Source organism: Didymella exigua (genome assembly GCF_010094145.1).
Source record: "Didymella exigua CBS 183.55 unplaced genomic scaffold M421scaffold_5, whole genome shotgun sequence".
NCBI classification, from domain to species: domain Eukaryota; kingdom Fungi; phylum Ascomycota; class Dothideomycetes; order Pleosporales; family Didymellaceae; genus Didymella; species Didymella exigua.
In genome coordinates, this window is record NW_022984779.1 from 161,000 (window position 1) to 185,311 (window position 24,312).

The 24,312-nt window shown below is 51.7% G+C and overlaps 10 protein-coding genes across 10 annotated transcripts; 5 read left to right on the forward strand and 5 right to left on the reverse strand.

Annotated features, from left to right (window-relative positions):
• Positions 1-46: 46 nt before the first annotated feature.
• Positions 47-547, reverse strand: M421DRAFT_417309 (uncharacterized protein). The gene has a single exon (XM_033591408.1). It carries the CDS (start codon positions 418-420, stop codon positions 265-267), a length of 156 nt encoding a protein of 51 aa, XP_033451791.1. The 5' UTR covers positions 421-547; the 3' UTR covers positions 47-264.
• Positions 548-1,437: 890 nt separating this feature from the next.
• M421DRAFT_417310 (uncharacterized protein) lies at positions 1,438-2,435 on the reverse strand. Its single transcript, XM_033591409.1, has 3 exons — positions 2,273-2,435; positions 1,872-2,169; positions 1,438-1,819 (listed from the first exon to the last, which is right to left on the reverse strand). Exons 2-3 carry the CDS (start codon positions 1,971-1,973, stop codon positions 1,589-1,591), a joined length of 333 nt encoding a protein of 110 aa, XP_033451792.1. The 5' UTR covers positions 1,974-2,169; positions 2,273-2,435; the 3' UTR covers positions 1,438-1,588.
• A 570-nt stretch (positions 2,436-3,005) lies between these two features.
• Positions 3,006-4,430, forward strand: M421DRAFT_417311 (phosphorylcholine phosphatase). The gene is made up of 2 exons (XM_033591410.1): positions 3,006-3,824; positions 3,881-4,430. The coding sequence occupies exons 1-2, from the start codon at positions 3,143-3,145 to the stop codon at positions 4,279-4,281; spliced, it is 1,083 nt and encodes a 360-aa protein (XP_033451793.1). The 5' UTR covers positions 3,006-3,142; the 3' UTR covers positions 4,282-4,430.
• A 210-nt stretch (positions 4,431-4,640) lies between these two features.
• Positions 4,641-6,019, forward strand: M421DRAFT_417312 (glutathione S-transferase II). Its single transcript, XM_033591411.1, has 2 exons — positions 4,641-5,256; positions 5,304-6,019. Exons 1-2 carry the CDS (start codon positions 4,866-4,868, stop codon positions 5,846-5,848), a joined length of 936 nt encoding a protein of 311 aa, XP_033451794.1. The 5' UTR covers positions 4,641-4,865; the 3' UTR covers positions 5,849-6,019.
• A 757-nt stretch (positions 6,020-6,776) lies between these two features.
• On the forward strand, positions 6,777-7,292 carry M421DRAFT_2208 (uncharacterized protein; the record flags this gene model as incomplete). Its single annotated transcript, XM_033588308.1, has 1 exon — positions 6,777-7,292. One exon carries the CDS (start codon positions 6,777-6,779, stop codon positions 7,290-7,292), a length of 516 nt encoding a protein of 171 aa, XP_033451795.1.
• Positions 7,293-8,673: 1,381 nt separating this feature from the next.
• On the reverse strand, positions 8,674-9,107 carry M421DRAFT_417314 (uncharacterized protein). Its single transcript, XM_033591412.1, has 2 exons — positions 8,742-9,107; positions 8,674-8,692 (listed from the first exon to the last, which is right to left on the reverse strand). The coding sequence occupies exon 1, from the start codon at positions 9,030-9,032 to the stop codon at positions 8,763-8,765; it is 270 nt and encodes an 89-aa protein (XP_033451796.1). The 5' UTR covers positions 9,033-9,107; the 3' UTR covers positions 8,674-8,692; positions 8,742-8,762.
• Positions 9,108-11,600: 2,493 nt separating this feature from the next.
• Positions 11,601-12,567, reverse strand: M421DRAFT_2210 (ras-domain-containing protein; the record flags this gene model as incomplete). The annotated part of the gene is made up of 6 exons (XM_033588310.1): positions 11,601-11,811; positions 11,879-12,097; positions 12,144-12,153; positions 12,204-12,255; positions 12,305-12,384; positions 12,528-12,567. 6 exons carry the CDS (start codon positions 12,565-12,567, stop codon positions 11,601-11,603), a joined length of 612 nt encoding a protein of 203 aa, XP_033451797.1.
• Positions 12,568-14,273: 1,706 nt separating this feature from the next.
• On the forward strand, positions 14,274-17,191 carry M421DRAFT_55544 (DUF1620-domain-containing protein; the record flags this gene model as incomplete). The annotated part of the gene is made up of 3 exons (XM_033595316.1): positions 14,274-14,806; positions 14,855-17,099; positions 17,150-17,191. The coding sequence occupies 3 exons, from the start codon at positions 14,274-14,276 to the stop codon at positions 17,189-17,191; spliced, it is 2,820 nt and encodes a 939-aa protein (XP_033451798.1).
• Positions 17,192-17,676: 485 nt separating this feature from the next.
• M421DRAFT_98679 (NAD(P)-binding protein) lies at positions 17,677-18,474 on the forward strand (the record flags this gene model as incomplete). The annotated part of the gene is made up of 1 exon (XM_033598643.1): positions 17,677-18,474. One exon carries the CDS (start codon positions 17,677-17,679, stop codon positions 18,472-18,474), a length of 798 nt encoding a protein of 265 aa, XP_033451799.1.
• A 1,339-nt stretch (positions 18,475-19,813) lies between these two features.
• M421DRAFT_417318 (Pkinase-domain-containing protein) lies at positions 19,814-22,675 on the reverse strand. The gene has a single exon (XM_033591413.1). It carries the CDS (start codon positions 22,190-22,192, stop codon positions 20,039-20,041), a length of 2,154 nt encoding a protein of 717 aa, XP_033451800.1. The 5' UTR covers positions 22,193-22,675; the 3' UTR covers positions 19,814-20,038.
• Positions 22,676-24,312: the final 1,637 nt, after the last annotated feature.

Below are 24,312 nucleotides of genomic sequence, written 5' to 3' on the forward strand. Positions count from 1 at the left end.
TATCTATGCTCACAAAATATTTCTCAGTTGTATGCATCCGGTCATGATCAGATGCCATCATTCGGAGACGATGAGCGCTGTTGCTTGCTAGCAAGCGTAGAAAAAGCCAAAGGACATTGTCAAGTACGCCAAATGAGATAAAATGAGAGAGGCAGAACGCCTTGCGCAGGAAAAGAGCACCCATCGTGCACCGTCGCCACAACATGGATGGTGCGCAACTCGCCTTTGTGCCATCATCATATCATAAAAAGATCCGCCGAAGACCTAAACCCTGCTCTCGGGTTGGGTAATATTCTCCTCGTGACGAGCACGAATACCAGCTTTGTCAGTGGACTCGAGCGAAGAAGTCTCGCCATGGCCAGCAAAGGTAGAATGAGGGACCCACTTAGTGGAGCGACGAGGTGTAGTCTCCTTGAGCATGTTGTCGATCTGCTCTAGGGACAAAGCCTCGATCTCAGGGACCAGGAAGTAGGCGAAAAAACACAAGCAGTGCAGGTGGCACCCCAGACAAAAAAGATCTTAGTCATAAGGTTGCCATACTGTTCGTCAATCATGTAGGTGCTATTGCTACCAACTAGTACTTAGAAAGGGAGAAAACATAGCACACGTGAAACCAAGCAATCATGCTCATTGTGAGATTATTCTTCGTCTTGCAGCTCTTGATACTCATCAACCTTGCCGAAGGTGTCCACCGCGTCGTCTTCAAGGTCATCTCCAGCCATGGACTTTCTGCTATTTGCGAGACAGGCAGTAGAACACGCTACTGCCGCTTTTGTCAGTAAAACCCCCCGACTTAGCACGGCAGACAGCCTCGACGGTGCCTTTCACCGTTTCCTTGGCCTTATGCCGGAATTTGTTATCTCACCCGCTGAAGCTTGTTCATCCACGCAGGCATTGGAGCCAAATAACGGGACGACGCAGTTGATGCTGAAAGAATCAAAAAAAATCTGAAGAACGCGGAGGAGGATGCTAAGGAAAAGTTGCTTGTCTTACGTGCTCTAGTCGAAGAATGTGACGAGGCAGAAGCTGAGGCTGATGAACTTGCTGCCCGAAAACCTCCTGCGTTGACTCACGAGTCTCCAAGCCAGCTTTCGGTCATGTCTCCGTCAGCCTCAGCCATTTCACTGCCGCAGATGAAGCCCACCATCTTCAGTCCACTCTCATCTCCTACAGGGCCCTTGTAGGAGCCGGGCAGCGATTATTGCGTAGATGATCGTCGCGACGAAGCCTCGTAATTCACTGGTACGCAATTCCACCTTCTCGCGGACATTACCTAAGGCGCCTTTTTGCTGTTCGGCAGCTGCTGCATCATTGTCCGCAACCGCAAGAGCTACGAGCTGGTATACTGCACGGCCACTTTCAAAGCAAAAAGGTTTCTGGAAATGTGGTTCGACGCATCAATCAGTCAGCAAGCTAGGGTATATGGTATGGTAGAGTGTGACATCGCTGGAAAGATGATGTATTCGTTAACTCCGAGACAAAAAAGAAAAAAGAAAATAGGGAAGCGCTACAGTTTTCATCGAAACGAAGGCAAAAAAGTTAAAGAAAGATTCGGGCGTCTTGACATATCGATGAGCCCAAGTTCATATCAGACTCTGCGCGGGTCACCACGGGTGGCTTCTTCATAAGTCAACCGCGCTGCCTCATCGTAGCTTGGTGGCGCATCCCTTTCGTAAGCCCTCTCCAAGCTGCAGCTACGGCGTTGTTGCTCTCTCCGTGCTTCCTCGCTCTTCCTCTCTGACCTCGGATCTCTCTGTGTGGAGCTGCCTCGCTTGGTCCCAGAGGAAGAGGACTCGGCAAGCGTATGCATTTGAGTTGCCTATCGTGGTAGTCAGTATTATTGTACGCATGTACTTTGAAGTCTTACTTACTAATGCAGCTTTCTTTGCCTTTCGCTCATCTCGCTTTTCCTTGATCTTCTTCCCCCCCTCCTGCAGACCAAGGGCAATGCCCATGACAAGGATGCCGGCCATTGTGCGAGGCTGATACTCAGTCCAGTGGAATTTAGGAGGAGCTCTCCTCAGTCCTAGCCTTTTCTTGAGGATTTTCAAACTGTTGGCTGTAGATGCTTGGAGCTCACAGCGTTCCTATCGTCGAGCTGCACACTTTGAGGGTTGCTGAGTCTGGACAAGAAGCCCGGTCGGAAGCAGATATCGCGTTTACCTATGTCTGCAGCACATGATCAGTAATTGTTACATGCGTAAATAGTGGATGGGGTGGAGTGTTCAGTGAGGGCTGAAGATGCTTGCAGTGCTGCGTGAGGATTGCTCACATCCTTCTAGTGCGTTGAACAGTTCTTTGAGATAGCGAAACGGACGTATACTACAAACAACGACCTGCGCTATGATTCACAGTTCTTCATGTTGATTCAATACCATGACATTGGTTGCCTGTTTGTTGACTGTTGCAACGTTGCTGTGAGGTTCATAAGGCGGCAAGTCGTTGACGTACGCCGGGGGTGGCGACACGCGCCGCGTTATCGCATTTCAATGACTAGCCTTGCTTTCATCACTGCACGCGAGTCTGCGACCGACCGAGAGCCTTTTCTATGAGAGTGTTTGAAGAAGTATGGAATACGATGATAGGATGGCTTCAATGCACATCTGCCGAAATCGCTGGTAGTTCCAACCTCATCGACCTTGACTTTGTGATGCCGAAGGCGGCGCTCTGCGCGAAGCTGGCACGGTCATTGCAGCGCGCGCTTTTGCAACAGAAGTGCGTTCTCGACAATGCTTGCATGAGCCTATGTTCAGCATACGAGAAGACGCCGTGCGGCTTGAAGGCTTGGGAAAGGATTACCTCTTCGCGCAAGGATTCAGTGCAGGTGCCCACGCGAGCTCATACTCTATCTGGTAAGCCGTAACATTCCGTCCTATGATGTCGCGCAATGTGACATGCCCCACTTGGGGGTCGGGGATTCGGGGTGTCGGCAGTGTGGGGGGAGCCCTCTCCGCTGCTTTGTCGGTGATACTCGTAAGTTGGCACTCAACAATACCGGTTGCTATCTAGTTTGAGCTGAGATACAAATTTTTTTCTAACGTCCTCAAGCTTGTTTGCCTAAGGAACGGCCGTGCTTAATATAAAAGCTGTGTTCTGAGCCCCAGTCATCGGTTGTTCACGTTCTTTGACCTTCCAGCCCATGATGCACTTCAAGTTGTCCTCAGCTATATCAGCGGCCTTCTGGCTCGCGGCCAATGCTGCTCCCAGCTACAACACTTCTCCCAATGCGACAAGAATCAGGTTCAAGCACTGGCCAGCCAACGCGTCAAGAGCCCTCAGCGACATGATCGTCAAGAACGCGAACCAAAGCAACTACGCCGTATTCGACATGGACAACACAAGCTACAGATACGATCTCGAAGAGTCTCTGCTCCCGTTCCTCGAGAACCGCGGCATCCTGACTCGTGAGAACCTGGATCCTTCGCTGAAGTTGATCGACTTCAAGGACACAGCTAACTTCACTGAGACGCTGTACAGTTACTATCTTCGATTGTGTGAAGATGATGACTTCATTTGCTATCCTTGGATCGCCCAAGTGTGGTCAGGATTCACCTTGCGCGAACTGAAAGGCTACGTCGACGAGCTCATGACCCTCAATTCGACCATCCCTACGCAATACTGGGATGGGGACGAGGTCACGAACTCCACAGTCAATTCTCCTCAAGTTTTCCGTGGCCAGGCGGAGCTTTACAATGCTTTGATGGACAATGGGATCGATGTCTATGTCATTAGTGCCGCACACGAGGATCTCGTCCGCATGGTAGCCAGCGATCCCAAGTATGGCTACAATGTACCGCCCAAGCACGTGATTGGAGTTCAGACTTGTATGTATCGCGACATTGGTGAAGACGTGTTGGTGACGTGGACTGACTGGATTTAGTGCATCGGAACTCGACGTCCGGGTACCTTACCAACGCCCGTAAGGAGATCATTGATGGGACCTATGACCCGGAGGTCTATCTCGACCTGGTCTTTGGACCCTATCTCTGGACACCCGCCACCTGGTTTGCTGGAAAATGGGCTGCGGTTTTGACCTACATCGATCAATGGAAACGCCCGGTCCTTGCGGCTGGTGATACACCTGGCTCTGACAGTTACATGCTGTTCCATGGTGTTGATACAGCAAAGGGCGGTATTCATCTTTGGGTCAACCGCCGGGATGCGTACTTGGAGAGAATCCAAGGCGAGATTCGCAACAATACTGCTGCGCAGATGGCGAATGGGAGAGAGGTGACTGCTGACAAGAACTGGGTCTTTGTCAAGCCCACAGAAATCCTGTAAGGCGTAGAGGTGGACAAGTAAAAAACCGAATGCCTTCGGCTACTTAAGATGTGCATAGCTCCAGACCTCGGACTCTTCCAGTGCGATTGCAATCTTTTTCTGTCGTAATGATGTTTGTGATGAGTAAGATGTCTTGACGAGGACACGCCAGTCACCGGAAAGATGGGACGAAACTCGTTCTATTTTCCGCGGACAATATTGGCAACCACTGCTGCAGCAGAGTCGACAAAACCCCCAGAAATTAAGTGTGCGACGCTTCCAGGTCGGTTGTGCGACTTGTGCCGTACGAATAGGCAAAATGGAAAGCTTACGCTTAGTCAGCGTTCGCGGTTTCGCGACACGAGGGCAGATGGCCTTGCGCTGACAGTTTCAACAATGGGCTCACTATTGCGCATCTGCAACGGCGATTCTTATGAGCAGCAATGGGCCGATACTTCCGCGCGGCCGTATATTCCCCGCTTTATCATCATCGTCATCTCGGATTTACCGTTTCCGTGACGTATGAACCGATTTCTAAGCGCATAACGGTAGCAAGAAGGAGTTTCGACCTATAACCACTCACTGATGCATGCACGCTTACCTACATGTCACTATCCCGTCCTACAACCTCTCGACTGCCCAGACTCGTCACTCGAAGCTTCATACGAGCACCCAAACACCAATTTCGAACTCCGTTCCACACCACAACCAGACAAACGCTACACGTACTTCCCGAGATGGCTGACGAACGACCCACAGGCCTGAAGGCGAACAAGGGTATTGAGCTCCTCACCTGGGGTACACCCAACGGTTGGAAGGCCTCGATCCTGCTGGAAGAGCTCAAGGAGGCATACGGCAAAGACTACGCTTGGCAAGGCATCAACATCAGCCAGAACATCCAGAAAGAGGAGTGGTTCACTAAGCTGGGGCCCAATGGCCGTATTCCGGTCATCGTGGACCACGACAAGGGCGACTTCGCGGTCCAAGAGGGCCTTGGTAGGTGCTCAGAAGGACAATTACAGAAATACAGCTAACAATTGCAGCTATATTGACCTACCTCACACGTCACTATGACCCTGATCATAAATTTTCCTTCACCGATGACCTCGATGTCTCCCGCGCCGAACAATGGATGGCATGGCAGCACGGTGGCCTCGGCCCAATGCAAGGACAGGCCAACCACTTCAATCGCTTCGCGAAGGAGCGCATTGCATACGGTATGCAGAGGTACACGGGAGAGACCGAGCGCCTTGTAGGTATTCTTGAAAAGCAGCTCAAGAGCAACGACTATCTTGTTGGCAACAAGTTCAGCATTGCTGACATCGCCAATTTCGGCTGGATCCACATGCTTCGCTTCTCTGGTGTCGAGCTCGATGACTTCCCCAGCCTAAAGGCTTGGTGGGAGCGAATACTGGCTCGCCCAGGTGTTCAGCGCGGGCTTAACATTCCGTCCAAGTCAGGGTTCGGCAACGATACCTACTTGCAGAAGCTCAAGGACGACAAGGAGTTTGCTGAGAAGGAACGTGAGCTGAGGGAGAAGGTTAAGGCTGCGAAGGAGCAGTACGGATACAAGTACTCTTCTCCTTGAGCATTCAATTGCGCACAAGGACAGAGCGCGATAGAGCGCTAGCCTGCACCCTGTCAGGGTCACAAGCAAGAAGGAAAGTGTAATGAAGATGTTCGAAGCCAGAAACGTGCCCTGTTCAATTTTGGTCTACAGATTGTCCTGACCTACCGCTGCCAAGCCTTAGTCGGAGACAACGTGCTCACTGCTGATGGAAGCGCCCTCCAGCCATTCAAACAACGCCGTTGTGTCTCGACAATATGGTGCAATACCTCGATCGTTGTCAGCCAATCAAAGTCTTACAGAGCCGTGCTTCTCGAACCGAGCGCCTATGACGGCAGCCAAGCCCTAGCGGAATGTTACAGAACAGGGTCTCCTCACTGGTTTCCTCGAATTTGACAGGCGCCAACCACAGATAGAGGAGTCGGATCTGGGGCCTTCTTCTTTGCGATGTAAGGTGTTCTGCGTTGAGCACTTTGTTGAGGATTCAAAAGCACAGGTGCGTTCTTGGCTCTCTGTCTCGTTGCAATTAGTTTCCAGTTCCTTTCGCTATTTAAGTTTTTCTCGTCTCGTGCCTCTCACGGATTCGAGAGCAAGCCTCGCGCCTTCCCCTTTTACTAAGTCGATCACTGCCCTCGTGAACAGGCCTAGCAGCCACGCCCCGCGCCACAACGTCATAACCCTTGAAGGGCATCATTGAACTTCGCGCCTGAACACCTGCAGCGTTTTTGTGACCGGAGTCGCACTGTGGACGCACAACGACTTTATCTGCAGACAGCTTTATTGTTGCTACTGCGCAAAGCTCCCAGACCAAAACTCAAATCAGGCCATTCAACCCTACAAACCAACAAACTCACCGCCTCCTACGAAACCTACCCTACGAGCAGCGACAGCTAAAGTACGTTCCATTTCCTGCGCAATAGCGAGGCTAATCATTCTTCAGCTCCTCACTATGGCACTTAAGTTCGGTAGATCGCTGAAGGGCGAGAAGGCCACATTTGGAACCTCATTCTGGTCACATTTTACCATAGGAGGGGCTCTTCTGGTCTTCATACGCTTCTTCCAATTCGTCCTGGGCATCACCGTCATCGGACTCTACGCTGTCGATCTCGACAATGCGCGCAAAGCTGGGAAATATATCGACTCCAAATGGGTATGGGCCGTCGTGTGCGGCACTTTGGGCGCGATCGTGGCCATCGTTGGAATCTTCATCAAGGAATGGTTCTTCTTCTTCGTGGACTTCCTCGTCTTCGTCTGCTACCTCGTCGCATTCGGTATCTTTGGCAAGATGTACATCCCCGAAGACGCCGAAGGCAACAAAGGTATCACTCGGATGAAGAATGCTGTCTGGGTGCTGTTGACGAACATGCTATTGTGGTTCCTCACATCAGTCTACCTCGCCTTCCTGTTTTGGAAGCGCCAGAATGCACGTACTACACACACTGGACGGGGTGGCATGCACGTCTAAGTGTTCTCCCTTTGACGAAGAGAGAAAGTGCGAAGCATTGGTGCTGACAGAATTTGTGTAGAGGATCTTGTTCGATGTCAACCTGGACGTTACTCGATGGCCATGCCTGGAGAAACAGGCAATTTCTTCGGCGGAGGAGTCAGTACAAGGGCCAGCACTGCGCTCACTCACAACATCACGAGGGCCGGACCGACTGCCGGAGCATCCTTTGCGAGCACCTCCAGTATCAAGACACTACTGGCCTCCAACACCCTTAATGGCACCAAGAACGTCCGCCCCTCGACCAGCTGACCCACTGCCTCGATCCCCACATGAGACCATGCTTCTACCAGTTTCCGAGCCCACGTCTTTCTTGCAATCACCCGGGCTAGACTACGTTCCTTGCGAGATGCCCAACTCCTCGCCCGCACAAGCCCCGACCACAATGCCTATATTTCTGATGGAGCACACCAAAGATGGACCAGTACTGAGGAAGGTCTCCACGCCTGCTGAACTGGCAGTTTTCATTAAATCTATGTCATCGATACCCCATTGAGTTAGTCACGAGCAAGTTAGCTTTCATCCAATCAATAGTACAGTTCAACATTACCCGATGCTTCGCCATGCCTGACTGCTTGCGGGCGATGAGATTATGTACCGGAAAATTTAGGACTAATCATGTCTACAGACATCGTCCCTTGACAGCATCGGTGGTGGTTATACCTTATGGGCCGTGCTACTGCGTGAACTCAGCAAATGGCTGAAAGGTGTTTGTAGCCCAATACTGATGACTACGGATTTCCAGCTCAGTTACTGGCTGAATTCGTGCAGCAGCACGGCCCGCTTTCACCGGGTCATACGGTACTTTGCCCTGCATCGAGGTCTAGCTAGATGTCTGTCACACTCAAGGAATTGGTCTGCGCTGGACTGGAGTAGGTATGGTATCCGAAACTATTCTACATCTTGCAAGACCGTAGACCGGGCGAGGCGCACAATGAACATGAAGCAATACCCCACCCTCAAGATGCACCTGCCCAATTTGTGGATCTAGATGCAACGCTTCTCGATGAGGGTGCCGCAACCACATAGCTATACGTATCAGACAACCGCTCTCATCAGCACCGTTGAGGCTAGATACATGTATTACACAACAAATTTGGACGCCACGAGTGCCGACTTGCATCTGAATCTGACACATTCGTACCAACACAGCTATGGCCGATTTTAGAATGATTCACATGCTGGAATATTGGAAGATATTTTGGATGTTGAAATTTATTCGTTGGTATCTCATAGCCTCACAATCACGCAGCAGGGACAAGTGTCACACTGCTTCCCATCCTAGACTTATCGATATTCCAGGCGAACCGTATTGTGGAGTCGTCGACCGTAAGGTTGATGAGGTATTATACTGACGTTCGCTGTGACAGGTTGGTTGGGAGTCAAATGAAATAGGTTGAGCAATCTTACCAAATGATTCGAGCAAGATGTTTAGACAGAGCGCTTGTTGGCCTCAGCGGCACCCTCGTGCTTGGTCTGATCCATCTTGTCGCCGGCGGCGCCGAGAGCACCGGAGACGCGGTCGCCGATGGAGTCCTGGCCGGGAACGTTGCCCTTAGCCTGCTGCTTATTGGCCTCCTTAGAGGCCTCAGCAGAGTTGCCCTGGACGGTCTCGGAGACGTAGTTGGCGGCGTTGGCGATAGAGTTGCCAATCTGACCGACGATACCCTCGTTAGGCTTGTTGGCGTTGGGAGCAGACATATTGTTGGTTTGGGTGGATTGTTTATTTGTGTGGATAGGTAGAAGAGTAGTTGAGTTGAGTGTTGTGATAAGGCAATGACGGAGAGGAATGGCTTGTTTATATACAACTGGAGGGGTAGAGAGGCGGGCCAAGGACCCCATGGTGAGAGAAGGTGCAAGCGCTGGAAGCAGCAGGTGACGTCACACAAAAAAGGGAACGCGCGAGTGACAGAGCACGTCATAAGGTGCATTGAGCCACAAACTGCTCCAGACCAGGCCTGAAACGACTGGGCTCAGATCACATGCTGCAAGCAAAAGTCTAATGCAAGGCACAAATCCCATGCCGATCTGCGTCATTTCCTCGATGCTGAACTACGAGTTCCAGCCTGCGGGAGTAGCGGGGCATAGCGGGGCAGGCTACGTCACTACTTGCAGCTACCCCGTCAAACTTCAAAATGCAGAAGGCAACACAAACAGAGCTGCAAACAAAGCAACACGTGCAATTGTTTCTCACCATCACATGCAAACGTGAAGGGGATTTACGCCGATTACAGCCGTGACAAGGCCCAACACCGATCGGAATGCAAAGTTCGAGGCGTGCAGGTTGTGCTCTCATGGCTCAGTTCTAGACGCCCCGCCAACGAATCAGCCAACACAAGGTAGGTACTCTGTCCTCATCTCAATTGAGCTAGGCTTCGAGCATAGATCGAGATCGAGATTCAGTGACTTGTATCGCACCTCCTCAACACGTATTCTGACCCACTGAACCCGTGATGCATTGCATAAAGTAAAGAAGCCGAAGGAAGATTGATGTACAAAGGGACGTCAAGTGCTGCACATCAGTGGGGTTTCCTCCACGCCCGAGTGGACAACCCCCGGCGATGCAGGCGTCCACAGCGCTTCTGATGACATCTCCCGTTACGAATAGCCTCAGCCTCGTCACGGACCTCGGTTCTATAGGTACCAGACACGCAGTTGCCCCACGTTCAACGTTTCGTGTGTCGAAGGTGAGCTTTATGGCTACGACGAGAGGGCCTAGCTTCACAGGCTGATAGCAATATGAACATACCTACTCGCCTTACAACCTGCTCCACGTCTGTCTCGACGCCAACTCTTTGTTGCCTATACGTGGCGGATATCCACATTGACCAATTCCGGCCTCGCCCGAGACTAACCGTCACCTCAGAGCTGGCTGAACACGGCAGGTTGCAGAAGAGCTTGGAATAGAGCTCAACGCCACTCGAAATAGAATGCGTTTGAAGGCCACGTAATTGCGGACTGTTGTCAAATACTAGATCTTGTTTGCGCGTAAAGGGCAAAAATTCGCTTGCAAAACCATCACCTAGCAGATGCCCACGTCCTGCCATTGCTGGTTTCTTGCACAGAGCTCACGAGATACATTCTGCGGGCTTCCTCCAAACCAGGGGCGTTGAAGTTACTGTTGCCTTGCGGAAGTAGGACTGAACATGGCTTCATCCCAGTCGGCTTTGGCCAGTAGGACTGCCCGTTCTGGTCAAGTGTGTGAATGAAGGCAAGCTCGATCCCGCGCTCTAGCGAGTATACGGGAGCAGGTAGATTATTCAGAGGCAAGGTAAGTGAGGGACTCAAAGAACAATGCCTTCATAGACAACATCCAAAACATTTGTCAAGACTTGATTGAGGCTGTGAGACCTCTAATTAATGCTTCACCCACGATTCCAAACTTGAATACATATCACTGGAAACGTCTGTCCGAGTATCGATACTAGACAACTTATATGCAGAGCCCTTATGCCACTGATTCTGTAGCCGTCCGACGGTCATAACTTGTCTAAGGTTAGATCACTGGACGCCAAGCAAGAGCCTTAGCATACCATCAATCCATCCCCGAGAAGGACCAGTTTGTATCGCCTACCAAACGAAATGACGACGTTAGGGTAGCACTGCAGTTCCACGCGAGGGCCGCGGCAGAGTCGTGTGAACGATCTGCCCGCTCTTTAACCGACGAGATCCCCAGATTGGCCCTCCGTAGCGCGCCTCCAAACGCGGGGTACTCTAGTATCGGCTCGGAGAACCGTTGTTCGGGGCAGGAGATGCGCAACTTGGCGCTTTGTCATCAATGTTACAGCATCCTTCCACGGGAGTGCCGGAAATAATCGATTCGTGAAAGTTCAGAGGTCTATGCGCCTTGTCCACAGGTCACAGCGTTCGTTCTGGAACTCCGGTTCACATGGACCACGAGTCATGGTGGTGTGATTGGGCATTGGAGTGCGTTGTAGCGGTTGGACGCCAGTATCAAATCGTGATAGCATTTTCTATCGATTCGTGGTGTTGTATGGCTGAGTGATTTCAGCGAGATTATCTGTATTGCTCCTACCTCTGAATCGGAAGCTCGGTCTGGCTTCTCGTGCAGATCGATGTGCTTGAGGGATAAACATAATAGAGTTTCTGGTTGTCAGACCAGTCACCGATACTTCGGGGCTGTGGTTGTGATGGCGGTTGTGATGGCAGTTGTGACTGCGTGATGCATGGAGAGAATCAAACGTCGTTTGGACGGTCCTTCTTAAGCCTCTAAATTGCATATGTAGCGCCTCGAATCATCCAGGGAACTTAGGTCAAGGAAATGGAACAGCCTGGTCCAGCAGGCACAAACGCCTCCAGTTGCTCGTCATGGGGGTATCGTGTCTCAAAGAATGGTACATTTCGGCCTGTGTCGTTGGCGCCGGTCCCTGTCTCCTCTTCTACCGCCTCGTCTTGGATTTCCACCGGCCCTTGGGTCTTGGGGAACATGTCGCCGTTCATTTGCGTCTTTCCGAATGATCTGCCGACACAGATCAACGAAGGCTTCGTCCACATTAGCTCTTCTTCTCGCACTGGTCTCGAAGTACGGCGTGTTCCACTCTCGCGATGTTGCAAATGCTCTTGGACGCGGAATTGCTCGGTCTTCCTCAAGGTCAGATTTATTGCCAACAAGTACCATGGGAACGTTGTCGTCTTCTTTGATGCGTCGAATTTGCTCTCGAAGCTCGGCAAGTTCGTGGAATGATGATGCCGATGTGATGGCAAATACCAGGAGGAACCCTTGTCCAGTCTTCATGTAAAGCTCTCTGTGAACCGTAAGCTTCATATGTATGTTGTAGTCGGTGACAATACCTCATGGCAGCTGCAATCTGGTCAGTGTGTGATTCATCGATATGGAACAGACTAACTCACTGAACTGTTCTGTTCCTGCTGTGTCGAGAATCTCCAGAATGACATGGCGGCCCTTTGAAGCGAATTAGAGAACGAGCTGGCGTGCTTCGTCGATTACTAACATCAACCTCGATTTGCTTCCGGTATGAATCTTCAATTGTTGGATCATAGCTTTCTATCCAGACATTTTGCACAAATTGCGCTGCTCACAGTCAGTACCCTTGAAACTGCTAAGACTACAGGCAAACCAGCAACGTACCTGTTAGACAACTTTTCCCGACTCCACCTGTGGCGCCACCACCGTCAGTCGTGCCCTAGCATACGGTCGGAAGTTTGTTAGCTTACCCGATCCAAGAACAACTATGTGGTACTCTCTTTGCGACATGCTTCAGATGCCTGGAGAGGTTGTGAGGAAGGTAGCGCAGCGCACGCGGAGAATATCTCCCTGCCCTAAAGTGGCACGAGCTGCCACGGAAGGACAAGCGGCCCAAAGTCGCCGCTCCCTTGGCTCGACCGGAGCTTAGCTGGCCTTAGCAACCCTGATGCTGATGCTTCAGATGGCGGCACTTCTGTCGCGGAAAGACCGTGTTTGGCGTTGTTCCGCGATGCAGAGACAGTAGTGCGCGATCGCTGTGAACCTACCACACGATTGCGGCAGCTGTCAGCTGTGTAAAGTTTTGGCAAGTGGCATCCAATCAGCAAGATGAGGATCTCAAGTGCACCACAGTTAAGCCATTGAGGCAAATTGGTGATACGAAGCTCCCATACTGAACGCCTGGACTCGACTCACCTCCTTCTTTTGCGGCGAGGTTGGAAGCTCGAAGAAATTTTCCAGCGGGTATTTATCGATAAGGCGAGAGCAAGGTTCACAACAAGAGGGACAGGTGGACGGGCAAGTAATGGAGGGACTGCTTGTGCAAGATCAAGGGAGATGGAGCAATTAAGTGGTGTTCAGATGCCCTGTACTTGGCACAGCTCAGTAGAGAGGGTGTGCTGTGACGTTCGTGCAGTGCCGCCGCTGTGCTGGATGCCAACTCGACTCGAAGCTGCCAGCCGGTGTAACGCATGCCGTGATCCGCGCAAACGCTGCTTTGTAGTTTATTAAATAGCTCCTTTTGGTCGAGCGTTTGCCAATGCGGTTGGTTTAGCAGCAAGAATGGTCCGACCGAGATCATCGCCAGACCAACCCGCAGTGCAAAATGCCTGAAGGAGCATGGTCGCCAGGCGGACCCAAACCGGCTGTTCGGGACATCCCGACCCCCAATGGTGTGGTAGCGTCTCCCCAGCGATTTGACACGACTGCTTAGCTCCAAGGATGGATCAAGCCTCAAGTATCGCTATTTAACTCTATTATACACTCTGTAAGGCTGCAGCTTGCAACATTGCTGCGACTGAATAACGCCGGGTGGAGCTGGCTGATCAACAGGGTCCCTGACTGCCTTGACTCGTTTTGAAATGAAGGCTCAGGTATGGCAACCCAATAACGCCAGTGTCGAGAGACTCGGTGTCGCCAGAGTGGGTTGGTGGCATTGACCGGTGTAGTACAAATCCTTGTTGGCCGTTTCCACGTGGCATATATCGACGTCGAGCTGTGCTATATCGACTCGAGCTGGATGCTTTCGATCCTGAATCGAAAGCCGGGCGCTTAGGCACATGATCGACAATTATTGAAAGGGACGCGTAGCCGTTGAATCCCCTTTTTGAAATGCGAAGCTGGATACTAATTTGCCAGGGCGTGCCTTAAGTTGGCCGTTATCTGAGGAAGGCCCGCCGGCTTGAGCCCGCTTCCCCGTAGCAGGCGCCGGCTCGCATATCATGGGCCACAGGAGCTCCAAGAAGTACGATGTTCGACATCGGTGGAAAACAGCCAAAGAGCAGTCACAACGAAGTGCGACTTGGTACGCAATCACTAATTATTGATGTCTTCCTGCCCCAAGAAGCTACAATTCCAAGATGCCCTTTGGATATGCCCGGCCCGATTGGGTTAGGTCGTCGTCGGTCCGTCTCTCCTCCGCCTTGGCATGAGTTCATCGCGGAGCAAGCAGATGTCGAGCTCAGCAGTCGACGCGACACCAGCATCCATACCCCACGATGCGTCTCTATGCCGCACTCGGTCTTGCAGCTTGTCTCGCGCCAGTGTCTGCCATCTTCGAAGATGACGCCTATCACATCGACTTCCACTATGCGCTGTTAGGCTTACCGAATCACGATGCTACCTTTTTCCAAAAGCCATACGGGGCCTCGAAAGCCTCGCTTTTGTACTCGATATCCGAAAATCAAACGATTGGCGCGATAAACCCCAAGGACGGTACCCTTGTTTGGCGACAGCACCCGGCGTCAGAACCCCGCGGGAGAGGCCACCTAAGAGCGGCAGACGAGCAGGACACTGTTGTCAGCGCTGTTGGGAACCGAGTCACAGCCTGGAGCTCATCAGATGGCAGGTTAGTGTGGGAAACGAACGTTGATGGGTCAGTCGTGGAGGATTTAGAGATTCTGGAACAGGAGGATGGCATCACCAAAGACGAGGCTAAGGACGCCATTGTCCTGGTATCTGGTACCAGCCATAGCGTCAAGAGGCTTGATGGAAAGACTGGTCGTATCAAATGGACATATGAGGATTCCAGGTTAGTATCCTAGGGATGTATTGGAGAAGCAGGCTGACCCCACCTCAGCAACGACACGCCATTCCAAGTATCTACCTCGCCCACAACGATCTACTACATCTCGCTACACTCGTCTATAATCGGTGCAGGGTTGAAGCTCAAGGTCACTTCGCTGAGCCCAATCACTGGCAAGAAGCTCGACCAGTACACACTCAGCTCAGACACCGATATCACATCGAGAGATCACATTGTCTTTGCCGGAGCGAACACCGCAGCGCCTGTATTGGCGTGGACAGACAAGGACTACAGCGTCATCAAGGTCAACATCATTGGCACGAAGACCGTAGCGAGCTTCGACACACCAGGAGAAAGCCCTATTGAGAAGGTCGTTCTGCACGCTCCGGGGCACGTCAACTCTCAGCCACACTTCCTCGTTGAGTATCAGACATACTTTGGGCACTCTGCTGAAGTCTTCCACGTCGATCTCAAAAAGAATACTGTGTCAAAAGCTTACAGCCTTCTCGAGCTGCAGACCAAGGGTACATTCACCACCAGTACAACGGATGCTAACGTCTACTTCGTCAGAGTAACTGAAGACGAAGTCAGTGTGGTGTCATCGGCCTCGCATGGCGTACTTGGCCGTTGGCCCACAGCCAGGTCACCCGCTTTGGCCAGAGCTTACCCTGTGCACGCTGTCTCAGAGGTAGTGGTAAAGTCCGGAACAGCCACTGCTGCCAGGTCAGCTATCCTGTTCTCCAATGGACAGTGGGTCTTGGTCCGTAACGGTGACATTGCCTGGACTAGACCTGAGTTCTTGGCGCAAGCTTCGTCTGCCGTGTGGGCCCGTCTTCCAGAGGTCGAGTCTCTCGCTGCCGAGCTTGAAGTTGAGCAACATCAAAATGTAGTGTCAGCTTACATCCACCGAGTAAAGAGGCATATTCAGGACCTCGAACATTTCCCAGCCTGGGCGCAGAATCTTCCTCGACGTCTCCTTGGTAACGTTGTGGGCAAGCCGAAGCAGACGGCCGTGGATAATATCCAGCAGGACACATTCGGCTTTCACAAGCTTGTCATCGTTGCAACCGAAAATGGTCGACTTGCTGCCCTTGATGTGGGTGCTCGTGGAAAGGTGCTGTGGAATGTACACCTCACGCAATTTGCCGACACGGTCTTTGAGTATCCTACTCTGAGAGCCCACAGTGGCTATGTAGAGGTCAAAGACCCAAGTTTCGAAGGTTCCTTGTTCATCAACTCGACCACAGGCGGTACGGCATCCTATGTCAACCTTCACCTGCACGGACCTCAAGTCGCCAAGGGACAGAAGCTTGTGTCATTTACCCTGACAAATGGCGTTCTCAAGGGAGCCCTGGAGACAGAAAACCGAGGAAACACAGAGTCTGTATGGGCTTTTGAGCCTCCGAGCGGGGAGCGCATTGTCGGCTTCACTGCGCGACCACTGAAGGATCCGGTTGCCTCCATTGGCAAGGTCTTGGGCGACCGAAGTGTGCTTTACAAGTACTTGAACCCCAATCTGGTGCTAGTAACGGCGGTATCAGAGCTCGCTCGTACCGCGTCCATCTATCTGTTGGACTCCGCTTCCGGTCAGCTGCTCCACACTATGTTGCACTCTGATGTTGACACGTCGCGACCGATTCCCTCTACCATCTCAGAAAATTGGTTCAGTTATTCTCTGACCATTGACTCGACTGCTTCACCAGAGTCTCGTGGTCACCAGCTGATTGTCTCGGACCTCTACGAATCACCGCTCCCTGACGACAGGGGCCCATTGGGCGCTTCCTCAAACTCTTCTACAGTGAAGCCTTCAAGATCTCAGGGTGATGCCGCCAAGCCATACGTACTGTCACAGAGCTACCAGATTGCCGCGGAGATATCGCATATGGCGGTGACACAGACCAGGCAGGGAATCACCAGCCGGGAGCTTCTCATCACCATTCCTTCCACCAGCTCCATCATCGGTATTCCTCGTCAGTTCATTGACCCCCGACGTCCCGTCGGCCGCGACCCAAATCCAAATGAACAGGCGGAGGGTCTCATTAAGTACACCCCTCTGCTTCCCCTTGATTCGAAGTGGCATCTCACCCACAAGTACGAAGTCCTGGGCATCAAGGATGTCATTACGAACGAGAGTGGTATCGAGAGTACCAGTCTAGTGTTTGCTTATGGTCACGATATCTTCGGTACTCGAGTCGCACCTAGTTTCGCATTTGACATCCTGGGCAAGGGTTTCAACAAGATCCAGATGCTTCTGACCGTTGCCGCACTGTTTGTCGGTGTTTTGTTTGTTGCTCCATTGGTAAGTTCTGTTGTTCATGGTCTCGTCAACAGCAAGCTTACATCGTACAGGTCAGGAGAAAGCAGATCAATTCCCTTTGGACGATACCTTAGAATTCTCAAGCATAGCATTACCTTGGTTTGAGGCATGACCCATGAATAGAAGTCACATACCGTTTCAAACCCAACAATCACCGTAGCTTTCTATATCAGCTGCGACCATGTCTCACTTGAGCAATTGCACCCGCGTTTTACTGCCGAAAAAAACATGACGTCATTCTTGAGTCTAGACCGAGCTACGAAGACGTGGACCTTTATTTTTGACGAAATTAACCATGACGCCGTGTTAAGTCCACACAAAGTATCTTCGTACGAAAGAGATCGTCGACACTTGTTAGGCGTATCTGAAAACCCGATTTATTTGTCGTGCAGCTGCTCTTCATCTGTACTTCAGAACACCTACAAATGGTGATGCGAGCGTCCGCAATATCTATGGACCCTGCATCGTACTGACGACTACGACATTACCAACAACAATACCTTTTATGACCAACGGGTACATCCACTCACTAGCAGGCTAAGGGACAACGATAAACGAGATGTCCGACCAGAAGAGATACTCCAACAAGCTTCAAGGCTCGCGGGTTCTAATTATCGGAGGATCCTCCGGTATTGGCTTTTGTATCGCTGAGGCATGTCTCGAATATGGTGCACTTGTTACGATAGCCTCCTCGAACCCTTCCAAGATTACGGCCGCTATTTTCAAGTTACAATCATCATACCCATCCGCGAAGTCGAGCATTCACGGTCAGACAGTCGACCTATCCAAGTCCGATACCTTGGAATCAGAGCTTGAAACTCTTTTTGAGCAGACTGTTAAGGGGATGGGCAGCGATAAACTGGATCATGTCATATTCACCGCAGGCGACGCGCTTGCGACGACGAAGCTCGCTGACGTCACCATGAAAAGTATTCTAAAAGCTGGCCAAGTCCGCTTTTTTGCTCCTCTACTGGCAGCCAAGTTCATCCCGCAATACGTCAAGAACTCGCACGAGAGCAGCTACACCATTACTACAGGCAGCATCAGCGAGCGACCCATGCCGGACTGGAGCGTCATTGCCTCCTATGCGGGTGGTCACCACTCCATGGTCAGAAATTTGGCACTGGACATGAAGCCAATCCGAGTCAATGGCGTCAGTCCTGGAGTTGTTGATACCGAGCTTTGGAAGATGTCACAGGAAGAGAAAGACAAGTTGATGGGGCAGATGAGCAAGAAGATGGCGACAGGAACGCCGGGAAGACCGGAGTGGGTGGCTGAGAGCTTCCTGGGAATCATGAGGGATTATAATATAGATGGTGCTATGATCAGGACCGATGGTGGTGGCTTGTTCATGTAAAGTCGGGTACATTCACGGGAAGTCGATATACGAAGTAGCTATTTGATGTTGAAGTAAATATTGAAACGGTCAAACAGACTCCATCTTGTTCAACGGATGACTATATTCCGTTGTCAATGGCTCCTATGCTCCGCGACTCGGCCTTCTACTGCTTCTTCGGCGGCTTAAAGCTTGAGACAAGCATTGGCTGGAGAAAAGCCCTTGTCACCGAAGCTTGACGCAGGATAGCCACTGCAGATCCGAGCTTCGCATAAAACGTGTGTAACAGGAAGATGCACGATATCAGCAATAATCAGTAAGAAACGAGCGGGTTTCTTGAACTTCTCTGTGTCCACTCTGACTGCTGCTGAAGCTCGAGAGAACCGAGAAATGGCACGGCTACATCAAGAAGGAATGTTCAACAGGGGGGTCCACCAGAAAGGATCTACCGAAGGTCGTAGATCCCTCAGTTGAGAAAGGGGGAAGACAAGTTGTTCTAATATCGGGCTGCGACAGCTCCACGTACGTTGTGCAGGATGCGACGAAAGAAGTCATGCGACCGCCTGACTACTCCTCGTAGCCTCGTGTGCGTTTATTGTTATTCCGGCTCACGGTTGCACGTCTTCCGCCATGGCTGTTCCTGCCCTTCGATCTGATTAGCGGGAGCGATACGGATACGAGCACCTGCCCCGCCGACACGCTCAATTCACCCGGTCCAAGGAACGACCCCGCAATCCCACGTTTATCGGAGCATTTACCGAGCGACCCTCAGACACATGCTGAGGACGTTTCTAGTCCATCCAGATCCCACGTTGTTGCTAACCTTCATCTCTTTTGTTGGCTGCCTTGAAGCATCGCGACAGTCTCCTTGCACCAGTCACAACAATGCAACCCAGACTGCCAATTTCGACTAGGTAATGAAGCACACCGTGTTCTCAGTAAACCCAACCAACCTACTGCTGTTGATATGAAGTGTGGCCGGTGGCAGATGGCGCCTGTCATTGCTTTCCCGCTGTTGCGTCACTCAAGTCCTGGGTTGCGATGGATGTGGGTGCCGGTGCGAATAAGAGTGTGGTGTGATCTAAGAGCTTTATCTCGCTCCTCCATTCGGCGCCAAGCCGGCTGAAGGGACGAGCGGAAAGGTGCGTGATTTCTTTGCTAGTCTAAGAGCCACGATGCAATGACGAGGAGGGCGATTTGTAGACAGAAAGCAACAACGATTATCGGCCTGCGTGGGTATTGCAGTCAGTCGACATATTTGAGGTCGGGCTAGTACTTAGCGCGAAGCACCAACGTCATGATCTTCAGTGCTAGATGAGTTGACGCGATGTGAGGCTGCCTATTAAACGGAACCCAGACGGACACATTCTTTGATGAGATGCAATTTGGTGTGGTATCAGATCTGTCAAGCGCCTGCTCAGATGGAGAGATGCTCGTTCAAAACGGGATTCTAAGATGCATACACTGATGTCTATCTGGTTTTGGGACAGGCAAGAATACACAAATGGGCACTTTTTGGCCGCGCTATGCTACGCTGATGTAAACGCCCGTTAATGCAATGACGAATTGCAATAAATTACGCAATCTAAGCTTCGCCCACCTCGAAGATGTGTACGCGAGACTTGTGCTCAGGTTTGGGCGGTATGTGGTGATGCTGGGGTTTCTTTGGCGAAAGCCTTCCTTGTGCTGAGTTGGGCCTGATGCTATTGGAACAACACCTAGGATCTTCGAAGCTCTCTGATGCGCAACAGTCAACGTTTCGGATGAGACTGGTGTTCAAGACGTCCCGGATCGTTATTCGCTTTTCAGGTATAGGATGTAACATCCTGAGGATGAGATGTCTGATCGCCGGTCCCTCGATCATGTTGAAGAGCTTGCCACACTCCGGATATCCTCTAGGACCCTCGAAGAGATCGCCGTCAGGGTGGTACTTCAGCCAGTCCTGCCAACCCCTCTTGAACCTGGCGTAGTATTCGAACTCGGATTTAGCAGCCTGCCATGGACACCCGCCAAAGGTCATCGTGATATAGACGATGGCACAAGACCACACATCGAGTGGACGAGGATCGTAAGGTCCCTTTTTCGCAAGTACTTCGGGTGCAATGTATGGCAGACTACCACAGATTCCAATAGCTGATAGGCGAACGCCCCCCATGTTCTTGCCACACTGCCCTCCAGATGCGCGAAGGCCTGGATGCTCGCCGCTGAACACCTCTGCAACACCAAAGTCTGAGATCTTGAGACGGCCGTTCTTGTCCACTAGAAGATTTTCCAGCTTGATGTCTCGGTGGGCAATTCCGTGACTGTGTAGGTAGTCGACTCCTCGAAGTAGTTGCTTGAAGAAGCACAAGCGGTCCTCGCGACTGTAGAACCCCTCGACGCCACTGGCGAACAACTTGCGTTCGACCAGGGAGTAAATTTCGCCGTGAGTGCAAAACTCCATAACGTGATTCCAGCGACCGCGATTTGTACATAGACGGAGAGTCTCAACGATGTTCGGATGATGCAGGCTCCGAGCGATACTGTACTCAGACTTAATCTTCATGATGTAATCTTCTTCGGTCTCTTCCGGGTTGCGTTCACGAAAGATCTTGACAGCGACCAGTTGCTCATCTCTAGATACACCTCTACGAGCCATAATACGAACTTCAGCTGTAGCACCCTTGCCCAGGATCTTTCCTCGCTTGCCAGGCATGAGACTTGAGCCTTTGAACTCTTTGTCTAATTCACACTGGTCGATGATGTAGTCGCTTGGCAAGTTCAGACTGAGTCGCCGAGCTTTCATACCAACGCCTTTCTCAGGTGGTCTGGAAAAGGTGTTCAGCATGCCCGCTGTAGGCTTCTCGTCATCCTTCCCGAGCTGTGGCATGTGATCAGTACTCGCCGACCGCCTCCGTGACCACGTATGTCGCTTGTTGCCAGGTCCTTTATCAGCCCAAGTGATACCCGGTCTTGCGGGGTTCATGCTCGACAAAGCGGTAGAAGACATAGGCTTCTTTTCAAGCCGTGTCTTCCTCTCTTGATCTTCATTGGATATAGTCTGTGTTGGTGAGTCCGCTGGCGGTGAAGGAGTGGCTGCTCTTGAAGTCCTTTGAGGGCTGCTAGACAGTGAGAAAGAGCTAATTCTTCTACCGCCCTGAATCATGTTGCTCGCCGAGTGATTGTTATCGATGGTGTTGTCGTTCGGAGTTGCAGGGATTTCGGGGCTAGTCTTGACCTTTGATTCTGCGCTCTGACGAGCGCCTTGCGCGTCCTGGCTAGGTTCCTTGGCATCCTCCTTGGGTGTATTTCGTCGATGCAATTTGCTTCGCACGAAGGATCCGATATGCTGTCTGAACCCCCGCTTCTCAGTCTGTAGTTGATCCTCGTATTGCGCCGTGGCTTTTGCATCTGCATGCGCTGACGTGGGCCGCATTCCTGGATTGGTTTCAGGATGCGTAGCTCGCGGCGTCAGACCAATGGGCATGAGTCCAGCAGCAGTTTTTGGTGTTGTGTGAAGCTCATCTCCATGTTCTTCTGTGCGAAATGGATGCGAGAAGGAAATACCTTCGCTGGTATGGCTGATCGGTGTTAAGGGCTCAGCACACTCGCTTGCTGTGCGTATGCTCTCATCCTCCTCTTCGATAGCATGATGATACTCTACCATTCGCGAGTTCCGACGCTGCAAATGTTCAGACACGAAAGGCTCGTTCTGGAACGTGTCTGTCCTGATCGATAGGTCTGCGTTAGGCGCCGACATGTTGGGAGCGAATACTTTCGTCTACGTGTGTGTTGACGAGATCATGTAGAGTAAAGCTGAAGTTGACGTCGAACGCTGACTTGGTGATTGGTTGTAATGTTAGGCTCGTTGGAGCGGGCTTGGTCGGTGGTATGTTAATTCGAGAGAGCGGAAGAGAGTCGAGCGTGAGAGGGTCGAAGAAGTGTCCAGCCTTGAATGCGCCATCCAAACGGAGTAGGTGTAATTGGAGCAGTCCAAGTGAAGGTAAGGGTTCAGAAGTCGTTTGTCGCTGGAAGTAAGGTGTGGTCTGGGGTCGAGAGTAAACTAAACAATGGAGGGGCCCTGCTAGTATAAGATCGCTTGTTCGCTTCGAGTGTGGGTCGAAGGATTTCGGAAAACCTGGCGCTGATGGCGAAAAGTGCAAGAAGGGTCTTCTTACCCGGATCCTGTCTGACGCTACCAAAGATGTTCAACAAAACGTGCAAATGAAGAGTTGAAATGCGGGTCCTTCACCAGGGATCGGGCGAGATATGTAGGTCCCAGGATAATAGCCCGCAGAGAAGGCCATGCCCGATGGGGCGCGCTAGCTGCACCCCTGCAATTTGACCCCCACAGCTCGAGCGCACCTGCAGATGATCGGAGGCAAGTGTTGTGTGAGCGCCGAGCTTTCGAGCCATATCTCAGACATCTACCACAGCGGACTTCGCGTCGGTGCAGGCTTTTGATTGAGGTTGCATTCTTCGCCCATCGCTTCTGACAGACAGTGACGGCTTGCATAACGGCTCTAGTTACACGCTCCTTCAACACGACTGCTTTACTTGATTCCAACAGCTCAGAGATATACCTCGGTTTCGCAAGAAACCTAACCTGATGTGCGTGATCGGCCATGAATGAGAGCGGATTGGAAGTTCTGGAGACGCAAACTGTTTCTTGTCCTGCAGCCCGCCACCTGCAGACGTCCTGATGGCTTTACCCAATGCGTGTAAATCCCGCAAATGCCTAGGATACCTCCGCGCATCGAAAGGCGGTGGTAAGGTGCACACAGGCCCCATGCATATGGAGACACAGTCCTGTTACAGGCGCCAGCTCGTACGGAAGCAGTAACTACGGCCAAAGATCAAGGACTTTGTCTGTGTCTTCTGCACCGGTTCTTCGAACGTCCTGGCCGGAGTATTGCCGCCAAGAACCCATGCGCGACATTCCGTGGGGGCGGTTTGAGCACACAATCTGTCCCCACAAAGTCTTCGAAGGCGACTTTGCAAGTGACATCAATCCTGATGAAGATGATGGTGTTTGACTAAGTGGAACGAAGCCTCGAGGTTATGACCAAGTGCTCCTACATTGTGCGGGCTTGGTGTCGCCATGTTCAACTCGTGCCAGACAGAGGCCTCATGACATGAGGCCCCAGATTACGATGAGGGATTACTGTGTGCTGCAAGCCACTGACGGTGAGCTCAAATCTGTACCCAAGCCGTCTGCGGAATACTTCTGACGCTCTCAAAAGCACGCACAACACGAATACACCAGGGTCTTTCCTTATGACCGCTCGCTGCCTCACACGTTTGCTGAGTTACAACGACACAGGTGGAGACTAAAGGCTTGCGTATTGTGGGGATGAAATACGTCGAACATGGAAAGCGCGCCGCAACCTCCTCAACCCTTCGTACAGCCAAGAGCCTCATCAACGTTGTGCGGCGTGATGCACCTCTCCGTTAATTAGCCAATAGCCTCTTCAGTCCAACAGACTGGAGGAGCGAGCAATCGGAATCGAAGCCGATACCACCTTCCCTTTACCACGCATACCGAGCGGGAAGACACCATGGTCTGAAGGACCGTCCATTCCTCCCTGGAAGCCTCTGCTGGAAGCCTTGGCGTCTTGGCCTCCTCAGCTGAGACAAGTCAAGGGTCAAGAGATCATCAACATCGGTCGCAGAGGGTCCCAAGTTTTGCAACGGAATGACATAATGCACCCTTGAGGGTTGCGTTTCATCCATCTCTACTATCTGCTGGGTCCGCAAGACCACGATGATCAGATATCCTAAGCATCGAGGACCGGTCTCGTCCTTGGCAATGCACTGCTCCTCTGCAGTGAACTTGGCGATCAGGGGAGTTCTGGGCACCTCAAGTCGTCATCTTCCGCG

Bases quoted from the DNA above. Each gene is read 5' to 3' on its own strand.
- M421DRAFT_417309 (XM_033591408.1), bottom strand. From the start codon at position 420: ATGCTCAAGGAGACTACACCTCGTCGCTCCACTAAGTGGGTCCCTCAT.
- M421DRAFT_417311 (XM_033591410.1), top strand. From the start codon at position 3,143: ATGCACTTCAAGTTGTCCTCAGCTATATCAGCGGCCTTCTGGCTCGCG. The intron at 3,825-3,880 runs GTATGTATCGCG...GACTGGATTTAG, and splicing joins CGTGATTGGAGTTCAGACTT to TGCATCGGAACTCGACGTCC.
- M421DRAFT_417312 (XM_033591411.1), top strand. From the start codon at position 4,866: ATGTCACTATCCCGTCCTACAACCTCTCGACTGCCCAGACTCGTCACT. The intron at 5,257-5,303 runs GTAGGTGCTCAG...TAACAATTGCAG, and splicing joins CGCGGTCCAAGAGGGCCTTG to CTATATTGACCTACCTCACA.
- M421DRAFT_417314 (XM_033591412.1), bottom strand. From the start codon at position 9,032: ATGTCTGCTCCCAACGCCAACAAGCCTAACGAGGGTATCGTCGGTCAG.
- M421DRAFT_417318 (XM_033591413.1), bottom strand. From the start codon at position 22,192: ATGTCGGCGCCTAACGCAGACCTATCGATCAGGACAGACACGTTCCAG.
- M421DRAFT_417310 (XM_033591409.1), bottom strand. From the start codon at position 1,973: ATGGCCGGCATCCTTGTCATGGGCATTGCCCTTGGTCTGCAGGAGGGG. The intron at 1,820-1,871 runs GTAAGTAAGACT...CTACCACGATAG, and splicing joins AGGCAAAGAAAGCTGCATTA to GCAACTCAAATGCATACGCT.